The 20522-nt window shown below is 30.9% G+C and overlaps 1 protein-coding gene across 1 annotated transcript; it reads right to left on the bottom strand.

The window, feature by feature from the left end:
• Positions 1-9150: 9150 nt before the first annotated feature.
• Positions 9151-10162, bottom strand: ESE3 (Integrase-type DNA-binding superfamily protein). The gene is made up of 2 exons (XM_089621335.1): positions 9888-10162; positions 9151-9807 (listed from the first exon to the last, which is right to left on the bottom strand). The coding sequence occupies exons 1-2, from the start codon at positions 9968-9970 to the stop codon at positions 9345-9347; spliced, it is 546 nt and encodes a 181-aa protein (XP_089477461.1). The 5' UTR covers positions 9971-10162; the 3' UTR covers positions 9151-9344.
• Positions 10163-20522: the final 10360 nt, after the last annotated feature.

A 20522-nucleotide genomic window follows, 5' to 3' on the forward strand; every position in this document is an offset into this window, starting at 1 on the left:
CTTAAGCGTTGGTGTTAAAAATGAAAATCATATCCCTTGTTATTTCATTGTCAACAATAAACTTTAACACAATCCAGAGGCCAGGGATAATAACAGGATCGGGATGCCCGACCTATATATAAGATAATTGAGATGCCAAGCCTATGGAATTGAGAGGGAAATCCAGAGGTCAGGAATATAATATAATCAGTATCCACAACCTCTGAAATCGGAAGATCGGCCATTTAAGAAGATTGGTGTGCGACGGATCTAGCGTAATTTTACACCACCTCCAAAATGAGGTTCATCCAGTGAGTTCAAATTCACCGGACACGAAACCAATTTTAATTTGTAAGAATAAAAAAAAATATTATCTTTTTATATTGCGGTCTTTGGGGTTTATCTCTTGATCGTGGAGGGGTGTGTCTTATTATATACAATTACTAAATTTTTTTTTGTGCATGTCTCTTTGATCCTCAAGTAAATTTATCCGTTTGACGTGTGTATCCTCGTAGTCGAGTCCTCGAGTTTCTACTCATGTATTCTTAGCTCCATGTCCCGGCTCTTCGACTCCCTAGACCCTCAAATTTTTACCTTTTATTCTCCACAATTTACTCTTTGTTTGGTAGGATGGAAGGGTTTTTTTTTTTTTTTTTTTTTGAATAAGGTAGGATGGAAGGATTTTAGTATGGATGAAAAATAGAATGAATTGGTATAATTTGTGTTTGGTAAGGTGAGTCACAAACCCTGTAATATATTTTATATATAATATATTTCAATTTAACATCCTGAACTTAAAATTCCATAAAGTAACATGTATGTTTATACTTTATAGTTATACTACTATATCAAGGTTCATCCATTCTAGCTTTGTCCTAATTAAGGGCTGCTAGATTGTGTCTTGATCAACTGATCTGAAACAAACCTGAAGTGCTGGCCCACTGTTTGCATAGCACTTGACCAGAGAGAGAGAGAAAAAGAGCTCAAAACATGCACTGTTTTGTCTTCTTCTGGAATAGTTTATATGAAGAAAAAGAGGAGAGTTGTTAGAAAGACCATGTGAATGTCGATTTCTTAACATGGACATCCATCATCATCCATGTGACGAGCCAAGAAAAAAACAATTCAACGAAATAAATACCTCTAATTCATGTCTTGTCCGATACGTAGACATACCATATGACCCCACCAATTACAAATTAAATAGAGAAATTCGGACAAATAATTTCTAATTATTTAATTCGGACAAATAATTTCTAATTATGGTCAATTAAATCAGTAACTGAATAGTTCATCTTATTTTTAAAAAATAACCAAAATTTTACTTTATTAAAAAAATAATCACCCGATCAAAGTAAATTAATTAATTAATTAAATTAATTTGCTTAAAAATAGCTCATCATACCAAAATAAATTAAATTAACTTAAACAATTAATTAATTTATTTCGATTTTGTGAATTATTTTTTTAACAAAATGAAATTTTGACTAAAAACTTAAACGAATCTAAATAATTGATTAGTTGCAATAAATTATAATTTAATTATTAGGCTGTGAGGAAAAAAAAAACTATATAATTTTGGAAATAAAAGTAATTTGGCTTTTCAAGTAAGACAGCCGCCAACCAACCCTTTCTTTGTTTTCCTTTCTCAAATTAAACTCTTAAACAAAACCTAATACACAAAGCTCTTTGCCTTTTGGATTTTTGCATGGTCACTTGGTTCAAGGCATCTATATCTAAATAAATAATAAGTTTTGAAGATTCAAATAGGAAATACGAATTTTGTTGCTTGTTTGTGAGAAAACTGAAGGGGGGTTTTAGTGCCATATGATTGTTTCCCTCCCAACATTTCCGCATGAGATTCTACATACACACCATGATTGGATACACTTTTGACCGCTTTTCCTTCAAAGGAATGTCCTCTTTTTTTTTTTTTCAACTCTAGTGTATGATATTTAATGGATCCACTTCAGTAATCTAAAGCTAAATGACCAAGAACAAAAAAGGAAAAAAATACTAAAAATATTCCAATAAATTTAATGCATATTTGGCTACAGCTTGTTGTACTATTCTCGTTGCACGACAATATAGTGTTCATTTGAAGTGGTGACAAGCTTGTTTATTTTATGTTGATTAGAAAAATAAAACCTTGCTACATTACCCCAAACCTTGTAAAATTAAAGGTGGGACGTCTGGAACCAAACAAAACTGGAAATTTGTTTTGTGTTACTATTCACAGAACGATAGATTTCCGATATCAATCTACCACCATTTTTTTTCTTCAAATATTAGACTACGAGTTAAGTTTTGGTTTTTCTAATTTTTTTATAAATAGTATTGAAATTGACTGAAACGGAATATTCTATTCCGGTCCCTTAGTAGCGGAAATGTTCTGTTCCGATCCGGATCGAGATTCTTATTCGATCGGATCATGTAGGTTACAACCAGATTCTATACATTTTTTTTAATATCCGCAAAAATATGATATTTGTCATTCAAATTGATGGGTCAAACATATAGTTAAGAGCCAAAAATGTGTCCAAAGTCATTACGTTTTCAATCGATTAAAAAATCAATAGCAAATATATGCAAACTAATAAGCAGACATGGTTAATTTCCTTGAAAGCAACAATATTCCATGAAACAAATAGTAGTCCCATTTTTACTAGCATATGCAAATATATGCAAACTAATAAGCAGACATGGTTAACTTCCTTGAAAGCAACAACATTCCATGAAACAAGTCCCATTTTACTAGCATATGAATTATCTCCATTGTAATATAAACTTTAGTTTATGTGTATAATATATATTATGTTTATATATAAGAGAAGTCGAGTTTACTATTCATCTATAAACAATTCACTGTTCACTCTCAGATAAAATTACAAATTTATCCTTTAAATTTCAAGATAATTACATTTATACCATCAAGAAAATTAAACATGAATATTAAGAATTAGAATATTGTCATTGAATTTGTCTAAATTTTTTAGAAATATCAACTACTGAACCACATATTTTATAATCCAGATATTTTTGAAACTTTTTTTTTTTAATTTTTATTGTGTGTTTTTTAAACTCCTTACTTATATCTAAACTTCTTCGAACAATGCTAGGATACAGTACTTATATATATATATATATATATATATATATATATATATATATATATATATATATTATACACATATCTATACTTGAATATTCATTATTTCGAAAGCATCATAAACCATATAGTCATGATTAACCCTAAGATAAATGGCTTAATTTCTAAAACAAAATTGGTGATGATCTCATAAGAGGACATTCATCATCCCTCGTTTTATTTAAAAGTCCAGTCTTATAAGACAATTAACCATGAATGTAGAGACAAATTGAGTATTTTTTTTCAATATATTTGTCAAAGTGATATATAGTATGTGTATGGATTATATATATATATATATATATATATATATATATATGAGTATATATATGACCCAATGTCGCATAAAAGTTTCAAAATATTGATGATGGTAAACTCACTAACATGTAATTATGTAACCAACTTTCATGAACCAAAAGTAAAAACAAAATAATCAGACTTAAAACAACTTTATTTTTTTATGCTTGTGGGGAACAAAATTAATTTCCAAACAGGCCAACAATCATGAAGCTTCATTGAAAGAGATAGGACACCCCCATAAGTAATATTAATAAATAAATAAAAACATACCCATTTATTTTATTTTTTTGTACGACAACATTTTTTTTTCCGACTGGAGGTTTGAACTTGAAAAAAGTTAACTGTCACTTTTTTTTTACTTCCCTCTATTTAAATGTTTCTAAATTCATTTTCCAATATCAATTTTCTTGTTTTAGACATTGAATAGATTTTAATGGAATGTGCACTTTTTATCTTTCACGGTTGACTTTGAGACAGTAGTACAGTAGTACTGATAAATTCTGAAACACAAAACCTAAAACAAAACTTATGTATTGTTTGTACCTTTTATTTTTTTTGGATCACTATATTGTTGGTACTCTTTGGAAAGAGTTGCACAAAGATTATACAAAGAATAAATGGTTTGAAGTGTTTACGAAATTAATTATAAGTTGTGAGTCACATTGTGCTATTTGAATCCGCGGTTACCTAAAATGGTGATTCGTATATTAAAGGGTAAAAGAAATAAGATATACAAATATTTGAGTAACTTAATTATCGGAAAATCATTAAAGAAAAACTGCAAAGTTGTGAAGGATTAAAGTTTCACGTTGTTCGGGACAGGGACGGATAAGAAAAGGGATATATTATCACATTGATTAATATTGGTGACATTATATGTATGTCTTTTATCGGAACATCATATGCCATGCAAGTTAGTGTGATTGGATATTTTTGTAATCAATGTCATTCGATATTTGACTGCCAAAAAAAAAAACAATCTAACTTGTAAAAATATGAATAATATAACACAAAACAAAAACAGAGAGAAAATTAATTAGACAATTTCCATTTAACTTGGGGAAATTAGTTTCTACATTATGAACTTAGTGCTTTGCTTAGTCTATTTGGTTTAGTTACCATTATAACTTATTGCATATATATCCGATATATATTTTTTTTAACTTTGAGAACAAATATACATAATGAAAGTAAAAAGGAACAGACAAAGATTTTGCATCACTTTAGTTTTTATTACAAGTGGTAGAAGATAAACATGCGTGCTAGGTGTGGACCATATATATTATGAGTCCACTTGAATCATTAAAATCACGTACTCGATCGCATTCAGTGTCGTTTTTTTTTCATTTTCTTTGCAATTTATTTGGAATATATATAATTATTTCAAGAGTTCAGAGCTATCCAAACAAAATCATCATGTGAGTCGAAAAATGAACCCTAAAGTTAAAATTATTTATCATATACAAATTCTCTTTTCAAAATTTATTGTTGTTTTCGCTAAATAGTTCCTACCACGGATGATAATAACATGACATGCAATGGAATCAAATCTTTTCCGGCAAGTGAAACCTGATGTTGATTTATTAGAGCAAAATTAAATGTAAATATGATGTTGATATTTACATAACTCATTTATATGTTACGAGACTTTTGAACCTTTTTCTAATTTTCAATAAACCGTCTAGAATAACGATAAGAATTGACAGGATAAGCTACATAACTTGCTACGTCAAAATAAATTGGGTTAAAATTAAGAATACATATTTATTTATGAAAAAATTGCCATTTATACCCTAACTTAGTAATCTTTTGTAAAGCATTGCCATGTTACGTTGAAACTTATTATTCTAATTCTCAACATATATTTTAATACATTAAATTAAATAAATATTTATTCTATCTCATCATAAAATATAAAAAATACATAATTAAACTTCTATATATTATTAAATTTGATATCAATGCAAATATCTCAACGAGCACTGGCGGAACCAGATAAGGACACTAGGAGACATATGCCCCTCTTAAACTTAAATGATTTTTAAATATTTGTTTTTCTGAATATTTTTTTTCTTACACATTTGTTTTCTTTTACAAATTTGTGCACACAGTCAAAAACGGGTCGGATAATACTCGTTTGTAACGGGTTAACGGAAAATACCCATTAGGATAAATTATTTTGACACCGTCGAAGATTTATTTATGACATATGATATGCATTCAATTAAACGTAGTTAATAAAAAAATAAATACACACGAAGTTTTTCTAAGAAGTTAAATATTTATTTACTTATAAAATTTGGGTCTATCATTTTTAATAACAAACTAGAATTCGGACCTCTTAGTCCTTTTAATCATTTTCATTGAATTTCTCCACTTTTAGAATGCAATAAGTGATAAAAATGTACAAAATCGAACCAAAAATCGGATAAAATCGATAGCCAAAACGATCCTAAACCGAAAATCGGTGTCACATCATATAATTGAAATTCGGATTTGGATAACCTTTCCAGTTTCAAAAACTGGTCTGGATATCAGCTTTAAATTTTGGAAAAATCGGATATCGGATATTTAACCGATTATTTTTTATTAAAAAAAAATTAATATTAATGCTAGGATTGTATGATACATTTTTACTCGGATTTTGATCGATGTATTTTATAACCAAGTATGAATTTAAAAACTAGTTTCAAAGTGATTATAGATTTTAAGAACTGAATAATCAGTTTTTTAAACCAGTTTTAAAATTGGGTTCGAATTTTAAATAATCGAATTTTGAAATCGGATATTAAAACTGGATATTGGATTTAAAAAAATGGATAATCGAATATTGAGATAACCGAATTTCGGTTTTGGAATAAGCTGGACTGGTTATTGGACCAAATTTTTTTAAATTAAAAATTTGGATTTGAATATGAAAATAGTCAAGACGGAACCGATCCCATAATAATGGGATAATTTAAACGAGTATAGAGATCCAGGTGAAATCAAAGTATATAATGTCTATGAGTATTAAAGTGCGTAATACATCGAAATTATGAGGGCTAATATCATGTATATTATATATATACATATATATATATATATATATATATATATATAGATGATCTATCGCAAATGATTCACATGAGATCATTTAATATATATATATATATATATATATATATATATATATTATATGTATATATGTGCACAATATTAACGTAATATATTTTCAATTATAAGGCGTAAAATCATTCCTATTTTATGGCCCCTTTTGATTGACTTTCATCTTACCACGATCATCTGTTTATAGAACAATATCCTAGCTCTTTACCAGTAATTATACGGGTCAATTTATATCGTCATATTTACAATTTTACATTGTTATATAGTAAATGTTTCGTAAATCTCAAGTAAATAACCACGTCTACATACACTTATAAATTGGCGTAAATACTTAATCCTTTTATTTCAATTAAAAGGCAAATCAAGGATGTCACGTCATCTTTATAGCTATTTATCTAAGATTTACGAAACATTTGTTATATATCAATTCCAAATATTTTAGTTGGCTAGTTACCTAATTTTTTTTTTACAATTATAATCACTCTTTACCAATAAGAAAAATAAGATAATTAGGTGACATGTTTTAACCGGGTATAATTTTTCATGTGCATAGTTAATGTATTTCTAATTTTTGAGCACTTATTTATTTATTTTTTTTTGAAAATTTACTAAGATGGTGAAAAAAAACCGGGAAATCTTAACTCAAATTGGATTAATACCGAATTTTTAAATTGTCACATAAAATGGTTATTTGATTTTTTTTCTTCAGTTTCAAGTATTTAAATGATTATATAAATGAACATATTGTTGCTAAAGGCCAGCAAATATTATAAAACATACAAGAAACGTTCGAGCTCGTAAAGTAAAAACAATAATTATAAACTCGAGAATATCGGAAAGGATAACTGTGAACATGGACAAATGGAATGGAAGAAATCTGAACTATTCACGGAACCAAAAGTTATGTTCCGACTATTCATCCGAGTTGATAATAGGACATATTTTAGGTTTAATTTTTTTAATTATGTGAATAGTAACAAAAATTACCGGAAGGAAGTCACCACTTCCGATAAATCGGAATTCCAGTCCTTAATGATCGGAAGATTTCCTTCCGTTAAGGACCAAAATTTTCGGTAATTAAAAATAAAACTTTCACTTCCAACTGATGCTCAGAATTAGAAGAGGTCATACATGACTAATCAACATAATAAACTAACGTGGTTACGGAAGAAAGAAACAAGTACTCGTTAGTTATCCATCAATAATCATAATATCGATCGTAGGTCTGATCAATCAGCGAAGAAAGAAAACTCATCACAAATATAAAAAAAAAAAAAAAAAAAAAAAAAATCATAAGTAGAAGAGTGAGATGCTCGCATGAGGATTAACTCACTAGAATTCTCATCTATCACCAGTAACATTTATGTTTAGAATCTTCACCTGGTAAAACATACACGTTTGAATTGTTGGATTTTCATTAAACATTTCTTATAACAAGTTTTGTATATCAACAAAAAAGGAATTGGACATGAATGTTACTATTTTGGTTTTGTTTTCTTCGGAAGATTTATTTATTTATTTATTTATTATTATTATTATTATTTTTTTAACAACTATAACCAAACTTCTAAAAAACAAACCCCATAATTTTGTCTAAAACTTCCATTTTTTATGATAAGCTTGTCATGAACTCCTTGTTTAGATGAAAACAAACTTCCATTTTTCAATGATGAACTTGTCATGAATTCCTTGTTTAGATGAAGACAATTGTCCATTTTTTTTTATGATAAACTTGTCACGAATTCCCTGTTTAGATGAATTTTGAAGTCATATATATTTTTTTGTATTATCTTAAAATTTTATGGTATTTAATTTAATAGTTTTAGTTTATTACGTTTATGATAAAACTAAGGATAGTTCAATTTTTTTTTATTATATAAATTCATAAATTCGAAAAGTAACATTTTTTTTTAATTAGATGACTGATTAAATTGAATTTTCAATTCGGTCTATTTTCTTATTTAGTCCATTTTGATAACATATTTTTTTCAAATACTGTTTAAAACAATCTAATTCAATTTGAGACTAGACCATGCGCACCCCAAATTTAATAAAGAGAAAAAGAAAAAAGAAAAAAGAAAAAAAAAATAGAACAAGTTATTTATTAATTTTGCTGGGAATAATTAATAACTATAAGTGAGTTATTGACAGAGTGAAAATTGGTGTTTTCCTCAGTTCCTGACAGCGAATGACGTAATTGCCCTTGACTAAAACCCCAAATGTGTTAAAGAAACTGCTAAGAAAAATATTTCTTACCATTTAAAATGGAACTAAATTGTCTGTTACGCTCTCTATACTCTTAGAAAACTGCCCACTTGCAAAAGACTTTTATTACCATAAATACATGAACGACCAAAACTCAATAACTGAGATTTTAAAATAAGAGAGACAAAAAATAAAAAGTAATTAGCTGAGAGTGACCTCGATATAAATTATAATCATTATCATAATAATATTAATATACTAAATTGTAATGTACATTATAGAAGCGTGACGAGATTAATTGCAAAAGACATTTTTTTTTTTTACCATAAATACACGAACGACCAAAACTCTATGACTGAGATTTTAAAATAAGAGAAAAAAATATAAAAGGTATATAACTGAGAGTGACATCAATATAATTATGATCATTATCATATTAATATTAATATACTAAATTGTAATGTACACTATAGAAGCGTGACGAGATTAATATAAATATAATGTAGCTACTCTAAGGTGATGATGACGGATGAAGAAAAATATTGGGTTAAAAAAAAAAATTAATTAGCTAATGAAAATGGGTTTGATATTGGGTTTTGTTGCGTTACATAGAAGTGGAACAGAGCTCAATTGAGCCGTAGTGAATGAGCTCTTGGATCATCTGCTCAATGTGGTGGTCGTCCTCTGGCAGCATAAACGACGTCGTTTGATAGCTCGTCTCTGCTTTGACTTTCCAGTTCGACTCCGAGACCGAGACTCGATCGAAGGCTGATTTTTCATCGGGGAAATGCGACGGAGCTCCGGCGAGTTCGTGGTTCGGTTTCGTGGGTTTGTTTTGGGGGATTTGATTTGCGGGTTTCGTCATTTGCAGAGACGCCATGTAACACCGGTGGAGTTTCGCGGTCAGCGTGGCCGAGAGGAGTTTCGAAGCAGAGGTCTGCGAAACGTTTGGGTTGAAAGGGAAGTTCGTCCTTGCTCTCGGCCCGCACATCAGCCTCGCCGCCTCGTCGTACGCCCTCGCCGCGTCCTCCGCCGTTTCGAAGGTTCCGAGCCAAATGCGAGTCTTCCTGTGAATGGAACCGAAACGTTTTTAGTTTAGGACACGAAACGTTTCGATTGTGTACCTATATTTTTTAGCTGAACTTACAGTAATGGGTGGCGAATTTCGGATACCCAGGAACCCCAGTGCCTTTGTCGGACGCCTCGGAAGCGCTGTTGTGGTCTCGCCATTGTTCTTTGTTCTGTAAGAAGGAAACGTTTTTACGTAAGTCTGTTTGTCTAGGAACTTTTAGGCTCGCGAACTGTTTGTGGAAATGTCTAGGAGAGAAGAAATGGAGGGAGAGAGTTTTGAGATCAATTTCAATGTTATGTTTTGGGGGAGAAGATGGGGTTTTATGTAGTGGGCAATTCTCTGTTTTTCTTCCAAGTTCTAATCAAACTGCCAAACTGGCAACTATATTTATGAATTTGGGTCCCACTAGGATTTTTTAGTCCAACAATATTTTCTTTTGTTTTGTTATTCACTAGTTACTACTTACCGCTACAGTTTATTTATTTATTATAATATAGAATACATAGATGATGCTAAAATTTCAAAATGACCAAATTCAATTCACATGAGTAATGGCTATGACGAAAGCTTTTTTTAAGGACAAAACAATATACAAAGAGACTCGTGTTAAGGTGAGATCGTTTCTTCTTCGAACCGCTTATTCAATATGAAAATCTAAGGCCATAATCCGACAGATTCCTCGTGCGAGTGTTCGTCTAGACGCACATAACGACAAAAAACAAACTTAAAACATAAACCACCTCTCAATCATATAACAACGGGGAATCAATTTAATTACTTTTGTTGCGATGAATTTACAATGTCAACTAAACTATTGTAATTTGTTGAATTTGTTTTTGTTTAGAGGAATCTTGGGATTTCAGTTCATTGTTTCCAAACATAAAAAAATTGGCAAAATTGGGAATTGGCTAGATGGATTATTGAGAGATAAACAATCATGATTACAACAATTATGCCATGAAATAATACACTCCTACACATGAGAAAAATATTATACAAATAATGAAAGCCTATGTGCATTCAATTACTACGTATCAAAATGATTGGGTCAATCCAATTATAGTGGACCACAATAATAACCCCTATGAATCCAAATCATTTTTAATCAAAATTCCTACTTTACTATTACCGCATCGATATATTAGCATAGTGAGAGAGAAATACCATCCACCTTTTTCTTTTTGCTAAAGATAAATAAATCATTAAACCAATATTAATGATAAAATTTCTTAGACATCATTAAACACACAAACTCACAAGGACCTCGCACAAATTTACTCTAATTATTAGACTTGTTCGAAGCATTTTATGTCCCAAATATGGAGTAAAACTCTTAGAAAATGCAAGATGATAGAAATCTTTACAAATCAAACAATACTCAACCAAACTACGGAAACCAACTACCCAAAAAAAAACATCTTGAAGTTCAGGTCACGTGATTCGACAAAAAACTATGATAAACGCCCCTAATTTGAGATTGACTAATGACTATATATCTTCATTTTTCGATATTAAACATGGGCCTAGACTCAAAAAAGAATATGGCCGACTAAAATAAAAAAGGATTATTTTTAAATTATGACATCTTTAATATTTTAAGACCAAAATCTAATAAGTCAAAATTAATCTAAGAGTATGACTTCATTATATGTGTTGGTACAAAAATACCCTTATTAAAATATTTTTTATTTTATTTTGTATTTACTTTTTGTTAGTTACTTAATAGTCACAAAGCAAAGTTATAGATCATTTGTTGTCCGGTATGTAAACTTATAAAAAAAAAAAAATTGAAAAAAAAAAGAAAAAAAAAAGGTTTGAAGATTTATTAACATTTTGTCTTCAAACTATTTTGGGAAATTCTTTGAAGATTTATTGACATCGTTGTCAATAAATATTTTGGATAGCAATAAATCTTCAAAGAATTTGGTATGTTGAAGATTTATTGACATCCAGAAAATTTATTGACAACGATGTTAATAAATCTTCAAAGAATTTTCCAGAATTATTTGAAGATTTATTGACATTCATGTCAATAAAAAGACAAAATGTCAATAAATCTACAGACGAATTTTCAGATTTTTCAAACCCATTTTTTTTCTTCAGATTTCTCAAAATATTAGGTTTATATATAGGAAGCTTTGGAAGGAGTGGAATCGTGAATCACGTTGCTATGGATATACATCTCTCTCTCTCTCTCTCTCTCTCTCTCTCTCTCTCTCTCTATATATATATATATATATATATCTATATATATATATATATATATATATCTTTACCTCCACTTCGATTCCTCTTCTTCTCCTTCAAGATGATTCTTCTTCTTCTTCTTCTTCTTCTTCTTCTTCTTCTTCTTCTTCTTCTTCTCCTTTATTTTCTAATCTTCTCCACCAAAAATGTCAAAAAAAAAAAAACACTAAAACCCAAACCTAAACCCTAAAGTTAAAACCATGATCAATAAACCTAAATTCTCGCGGGTAAATGGAGAGAAGCTTAAAACGAAATTGATTTCAGATGTGTGGTTTTTTATTTTCGATTGGTTTGCTTGGAATTTTGAATCCACATCAAGATTTTTCAAATTAAAAAAAAATCGTAATGTTGATAATGTCAATAAACTGGATAGATTATTGACGATCATGTAAATAAATTAGGCAAACAAACTAAAAAAGAAAAATTAAAATATATTTTATTGATGGTAGTTTTGTATCAACAAGTACAAAGTAGTCATAGTTTTGGATTAAATTAGACTTATTGGATTTTAGTCCTAAACTAGTGTAGAGGTCATAATTTATAAATAATTCAAAATAAAAATATAACAAATAATTAATGTGGAATAAGATGGAGAAATCATTTGATTTCCTACAAACTCATTTAATGTTAACATTATATCAAGTGTGCGACTCCCGTATTTTGTTGCTGTAGCATGTATAAGTTGATTTGGTGATCCTTTTTCACATTATTTTTTTCATAAAATACGATGATGTAAAAATAAGATGCATGTTACAGACGTGAGATTTTGTAAAAAATGATAGAAAATTGAAAGAGGTAACATGTGTCAAATTTACAAAGTTCGTAGTCTATTTGTTAAGTAAAAGAAAATATAAACGTTCTCTTCCTTAAAAAAAAAAATTATTTTCTCTAGTGTCAAGGTTCTAGAGAATTCCTTTGAAGGGTGCATGGAGTCGATGGTGACTGTTAAAGGAAATTGATGGTCAGAGACGGAGGTGGGAATGGCAGAGCGACCAGATATGACGGAGCAGAAACTAGAGACATGGGTGGTCGGAGTGACAAAGTCAGAAGGGCTCACTTGATTGGCAAGGCTCTCATGAGTCGTGTTACTTTGGTTTCTTTGTCATGACTTGTGTGACTTTGACAGAAGGCCTAAACCCAAGTCCGACTTTGAGGAATCACTCATCAAAGCCGCAGCGAGCTGCTCTCTCCAGTGCCGTTTTGCTTCCTTGTTTTGGTCACTGCGCTGCAACTAACGAGTTTTACTTTTTTTTTTTTTTTTTTTTTTTTTTTGTTTATTTGGGCTACCTTTTTGTTTTTATGTTTATTTTTACTTTTGATTTATATTGAGTCTAGATATTCTTGTGTCTATAATTATGTTGTTACCCACCAATTTTTTCCATGTTTAATTTAGATTAGTCTCTTTTATATAGGGCTTTTGCCTCGGTCGCTTGAGAATGCTCATCGATCGTAAATGTGTCTTTGAAAGAGTTATATGTGTGCTCGATTAGTCATGAGCCATTTTGATTTCAACTTATCAGAACTCGACATTTGTCAACATCCCACGTACACTTTCATACATCATTATGGATGGATTCAAGGGTCAGAATTCATATTATATTTAAGAGTCTTTCATCAAAACTTGTAGTTCTAAGTGCTTGTTTTATGAATGAAATACCTTTTAAAAGAAGTAAAAATAATAAAAAATAAATAAATAAAGGGCAAATATGTAAAATGCCTAAAGTTTAATGAGTCAAAAAGAAAGTTAAACCGCATGCACTTTCATGCCATACTTGGAAGTTGGAATATTATTTTTTTAAAAATATATGGGAGAGTACGACTATAGGTTTGATTGTTATTGCTATTTTTTTATTTATTATTTTTTATAACTTGGCCTTTTTGTCCGTGTTTGATTTTGTGGGGAAGGCCGAGTTGGTTGTATTCTCATGCCAAATGAACTATGGAAAAACATTGGCTCATGGTATGTAAATTTATTAAAGTCTTAAAGTAAACAAACCCACACATTTTTCTTTGTGCTTTTTTTTCTTCTGGGGTGGGTATCATTTCTATGCCCCAGTGTTTTGTGTATTCTCTCAACCTGACCAAAAATGTTGCGTACCCGTTTCTAAGTAACATATAGATATATGGATATATCATATATGGATATAGCGAGCGATATGTATATATAGGTCCTATATATATATATATTGCTATAGATAAGAATTAAAGAAAGAGTATGGCAAAAAATAATACAGCTGCTTTCTTTGACCTTTTATTTGGTTCCTTATACGAGAAAGATTGCACATGCATTGCAATTGTATTGATTGTTTCCTCTCATATAAATAACATGATTTTCTTCCTTCGCGATTACTTGCGTTTTGTTCTCTCGATGTCTTCCAATATATAGATAACTCATTTACATGCATTACCACTTAATACGTCGCTTTCAGTATCTAGCCAGTCTGCGGTTGTCGTTTACAGTTGTGATCATAGCGAGATATGAGTCATATGACATGTTTTTTAGGAGGACATTGTTAATACTACAGCACAAACACAAACACACTCCATAATTTAGTAAATATGGGAGCAATGTTGTTCGTACTATCATAACATATAGTAGTATTAACACTTATCCCAAACAAGCTTGGACATATGACTAAAGTTATTAACTAAGTCTTTTGTTGGCTTATTTATAAAATGAAGTACTTTCAAATGAATATTACAATTTGGTCTAGAAATGTCAAATTTTTAGTATAAAATTGATATATTATAAATTAAAATTAAAATTTATAGTTGGTCTTTGGCTTATATAAAGTAAAATATTATATTGTAAATATTTAAAGAAAAAATGATATTATATAAATTTGATCTTTTTTATTGGCTTTTATTGAAATTGACAATTGATTTTTATGATATTAATCATTATTTTATAATTAATATTAACATAATGAATGTTATATATTTAGTGAAAAAAACTTTTCTTTGAATTATTTAAGGTATTTCTTCTTGTTATTTTTTTTAGATGCGACATTATTGGCCAAGATTACATAGCAGTGCAAATACATGTAACATTCTTGATTAGGATTATATGATTTAGTCTGAAAGAGTATAAATTCTCTACTTGTAAAGATGTATGCGTTTCTGCAGCACATGAGCCTTGAACCCAGGACCTCTCAATCGAGATATGTGTGTGATTACCACTAGACCAAGTTAGTTACTACTTTTTCTTCTTGTTAGTTAGTAATATATAAAGTTTGATATTCACTTATTATTTAAAAGTTATATTCAACTTCAAATTTTATATATTTACAATTTGTTAAAATATGGAATGTGCTCATTCAAATACTATATTTATATATAAAATGCAAGAGAAATTTATATAATTTGATCGCTACTTATTTTTAAACATTATTTAATATAATTGAAATTTTATATCTTTATCATTCGTGGTAAAATATGCAATGTCCTCGTTTAAATACTATATTATATTCTTTGCAAGATAAATTTATTAAACCTTTTTTTTAGGAAAACAAAATACTATAACGTCAAAGAAGAATTAAAGTAGAGGAATTAACAAAAAGAAAAATGAGGTATTAAGAATAGATCATCAATCCATAATAATAACCTAATTTTTTATTAATAAAGGACTGCTAAAAAAAATAAATATAAAAGTAAAAAAGATTTAGATTACAAGAATAATGAACCATAAACAATCATTAATACAACAAAATAACTTATGAGTTACCTGTCTAAGTAAGTAACCAGTCGTTATTAGATTACTACACGAATCACGAGTGAAATGCCGGCCTTCACCTATTGCAGATTGTGGTTTTAGGAGTCTTGTCCGATTGAGATTTACGCAAAAAAAAAAAAAAAGATTCAGATCTGAAGAAATATTCAAAACCACTACAATTAAAGATCGACTGGTACAAAAGCCAGATTTGATAACATAAAAACGAAATATAGATAAAAAAATACATTCGCTTAGGTCAAGAGTCCTTCATTGACCGAGTCCATCGGAGTCTCCGTATCTCAAAGGAGACAACAATACAAAAGATTGAAAGTACGAGTCTTTATTTTTTTTGGAGAGAGAGCGTGGTGGCTAGAGTTTAGAAGAGAGCGCGATGTTTGTTGTACACACCCAATGTGTTGAAGTTTTTTTTTTTTATTTTCTTTTATTTAGGAATGATTAAGATAGATAATTAAGGATAACCTAATTATAAGATCTGTATATATTTATCATTTATGCCATCCGCAAACGAAATGTAAATTAGGTCACACCATAGACTACATATATTAAATAATTAATTAGTTCAAATGGATTAGAATCGAAACTACATAAAACTTATAAGATTCATAATGTACTACCGTTAGTTACAATTTTTTTTTTCTCTTCTTCTTAGGATAATAAGACATATGTTTGTCTTACCTTTTCTCCACTTTGAAAGTTACAGAAAAGGAAAGATAGCAAATAGCATGTTATATTATATATATATATAATGCAGTGATAATAAACACTAATAACTTTGCCTTGACCTTGGATTACAGCTAAACACTAATAAGACCATATTAATATCCGCCCAAAAAAGATCATATCAAATTTAAGATGGGCCCACATAAGAACGCGGCAATTAGGACCCACCTCTATCAAATATATATTATGCAATTGGTATTTGTCGCTATTTATTCCATATTGCAAAACCTTCCACGGTTTTGTGCCCTAAGATTGTGCAACTTCAACGGTCTACTTCACGTCAAAGACTCACATGCAAAACATATATATTCATTGAATAAGCACCAAAATGTCACATATTAATTTGGAAGATGCGACGAGGCCATGAACAAACATAACATGCAGATTTCTATACCAATAATCTCTCTCTCTCTCTCTCAAGTGTTTCCCGTGTTAGTTTTAATTGAAATTAATATTTAAATTATTATAAGGTTTGGACCAAGTCTTCAAAATTCTATTTGGAAGTACGTAGTAACTATGCATGTGTTTCCTAAGTTTATGAAATATTCAAACCCTTATATATTTGTAATCCGTTTTAAAAAAGTAAAAAAAAAAAAAAAAAAAAAACCATATTATGTAAATAGTAGTTTTAGTGCATATTCATTGTCGTACGCATGACTTGGCAGTGGCACCCCTGCCTTTATTCTCCTATCCATTATATTTTCATTTTTTTTATTCTTTTGGTAGTCATATGTTATAGGTTTATACAATCCATTCTTTTTTTTTTTTTTTTGAATAGAACGGATTTTCCATTAAAATTGGGTAAAAAACCCATCAATACAGGAGAAAGACACCTCAGTACATGAGTCACCAAGACCTAAGTCAAGTGAATCTAACACTAAGTTCCGGTAAAAGTACGTTATGTGCAAACTTCCGACAACGGGAAGAATTACAAGCACAGATAGAGCACACGAGAGGCTCGTTCAAAAACCCAAAGATTGGCGATGGAGAAATCCAACCAACCTCGGTCCGATGGCCACGAATAAGATGGCTCTTCAACCTGCATAGATCAAAACCTAACAGGAAATCCACTACGGGATAAGAGACTACGGCTAATCCGAGTCCAAATATTACCAAAAGAAACCGAGCAGAAAAATAAAAAAGTCGGAGCAAGGACCCCAAAAAATACAACGAAAAACTTGAATCTAAACTAAAAGTGTCTTCATCATGCCCAAAGAAAAAGCCCTCAAAGAAGTCCCACCCCTCAAGATCCGCAACGGAGGCATCCGGCTGTGGCGGACGTGCCGGGACGACAGCAGCGCGCCGCTGACCTCCATCGCCTTCCTCCGCGACACCTCGCTCGTGGCGGTCGGAAGCCACTCCGGCGAGCTCAAGATCTTTGACACCAACACCAGCGGCGTGATCGAGAGTTGCCACAGCCACCAGACTCCGGTCACGGTCTTGCAGTCCTACCACCACTCCTCCGGCGAGGCTGCCCAGCTTCTGCTCTCGAGAGCTCCACGGACGTCAAGCTGTGGGACGCGACCTCGGTCTCGGGCGGGCCGACTCAGACGTTCGAGGCCTGCAAGGCCGCGAGATTCAGCAACTCCGGCGACGTCTTTGCGGCCCTGTCGGCCGAGCTGGGACGGCCGAGCACGGTTGTTGCAGGAAACACCGGCGAGGACAAGGAGACCCATAGACGCGGGATCAATAAAAGCTATTTCCGAGGTAATGAGAAGATAGGACAGCCTCCCCCCCAAGTCGGAGCCGACCAGCGGCGTCCTCCCAGGAGGGGAGCGGCGAAAAGGAAAAGTTTCTGACGGTTAGGGTTTGAGTAGAGAGAAAAAGTTTTCGCCAATCCGTTCCATTCCTTTTTCTTATTGACTTTATTTTCTATAATATAAAGAAGATCTTCATGAAAACATATTAATAGAAATTAAAATACTTTAAGATTACAATAAATTAAGCTCAGTGAGCAATTCAACTCTTAAAAAAAGGGATAAAAAGTAGACGACGAACAAAATTACAATAATACAAATAACTGTGAGTTTTAAATATTTCCCAAGTATCACACGCCACCGGCAGGTACTGTGTCTTCACGTTTTGTAAATTGCATTCTTGAAAAATTGTCCGACGGAGATCCACATAAAAATAAAAATAAAAGACATATCTAAGATTTGAGTTATAGAATAAAATCTACACTAATGAAAAATTCGATGGTGCAAATACCACATAGAATTCAGAATTATTGATTAAAAGGTGTATACAGCTCAGTCCAATATTTATTATTATCTGGTGGGGTTATTGCTTGTATAACATGAATATCATAAAATTATTTGTATTTAAATAAACGGTATGCTAAAGTCTCTAAAGAACAAAGTTTGATTTGTATTATTAACACATCAACGACACGCATTTGTTTGGGATATTGAAAAGTAGCAAAAAACCATACATTGTCTCACACAGATCATAATTCTACGGGAAGGAAAATAAATGGATTTTCTTAAAAAATATTTTTATCCATCATTTATGGAGAGACTATGGTCAAAAAAGGATAAGAAATGTGTGTAGTTGACAGATTAATGACACCCAAAAATACCAAGAAAGTCTTCACGCGGTTTCGTTACCAAGCAAGAAAAAAACTGAAGAGAAAATTGAACCAATTGACGTTAAAAGTTCTGATCAGCCATGATGTGATATCTCCTCCGCAGTCCATGGGATTTTTGTTAAGCACTATCTAGTGTCACTGTATAATAATTAATTTAATCTTACAAACTTTTTGAACAATCCCTAAAATAGCCATGAAGAAGAAAAACTAATCATGAGCGAGCTTTGAAAAGGATAATATCCTAATCAAATCTGTCCTGACTTATTTCGATTTTGGACATTGTTCAAAGGGACAATTTAGCCAAGCAAATCTTTTTTATGATGAAGATTTAATAGGGACACATCTAGATTGAGGGACTTAAATATATATAAGGTTGTATATAGGATTTGTGACTTTTTGAGAAGTGAAATGAAATGTGTGTGTAATTGTGGTTAGCAAATTTATCCACAGTTGGGCACAGCTAATAAGCTTGGAATAGGAAAAAAGAGAAAGAGACTTAAAATGAAACAATGGGTCCCTCGGATATGTTTAAGTCAAGCCATTGCACATGTTTGAAGGCTAAACGTAGGTTTTTTTTTTTTTTTTTTTTTTTTTTTAAAATAGTAGATAATTAAAGCCTTAAACCATGTGACTCAATAGCTTAAGTTACTGTCATTCGGACTTTGACATTTGATTACACCAAAATTAACGGCAAATTAAAAGGTCACCGCGAGTACGTTATCTTGACTGTATTTCTAATCGATCGAGGTAATACATGTTTTTTTTATCTTCTTTTCTTGATACTGATTTATTGATTTTGTTGTTGTTATTTTTATTATTATAATTATATCTGCATGGTGCTAAGTTTTTTATATCACGTACATGTAGTATGCTTTATAAATCTATATCTTATTAGTATATCCCACATCGAGTACTTGAGCAATTGCTAGAGTACCCAATCGATGTGAGACATTTTAATACACCCTGTCTTGCCTATGATATACAATCATAGCGTAAAGTTTGTGAAAATGAACATCCACGAGAATTTTGAACTAATTTTTCAGTGTAAGTTAAACCCACACTTCTAACGGTATCTATAATTTAGAGTCGATGGGAGAAGATTGTCACGGTCACTTGAGCGATCTAGAGAGCACAAAATAAACTGATTTGGAAGCAACATAGCATAACGCACTTTGATGTTATGGATATAGTGAATCAAGCTTTAAACCGGTTGAGTGAAACTCAAATTAGAAAAATGCAGGGTCTTCGATATAGGTATCGTTACCGACGGATGTTGCTACCATGTGGATGAAGTCAGATAATTGAGTTTTGAAAATTAATGTTATAAAACCTCTCTTTTGCAGATGAAGGAAAATTTGGCATTGGATTTGTTGCTTCTCGTGGCCATGAAGGCAGATTATCGAAGTGTCGGGTCGGCCGTCTA

This window comes from Urtica dioica, chromosome 7, assembly GCF_054948205.1.
Source record: "Urtica dioica subsp. dioica isolate 48M chromosome 7, U.dioica_male_clone48M_v1_H2, whole genome shotgun sequence".
Lineage (NCBI taxonomy): Eukaryota > Viridiplantae > Streptophyta > Magnoliopsida > Rosales > Urticaceae > Urtica > Urtica dioica.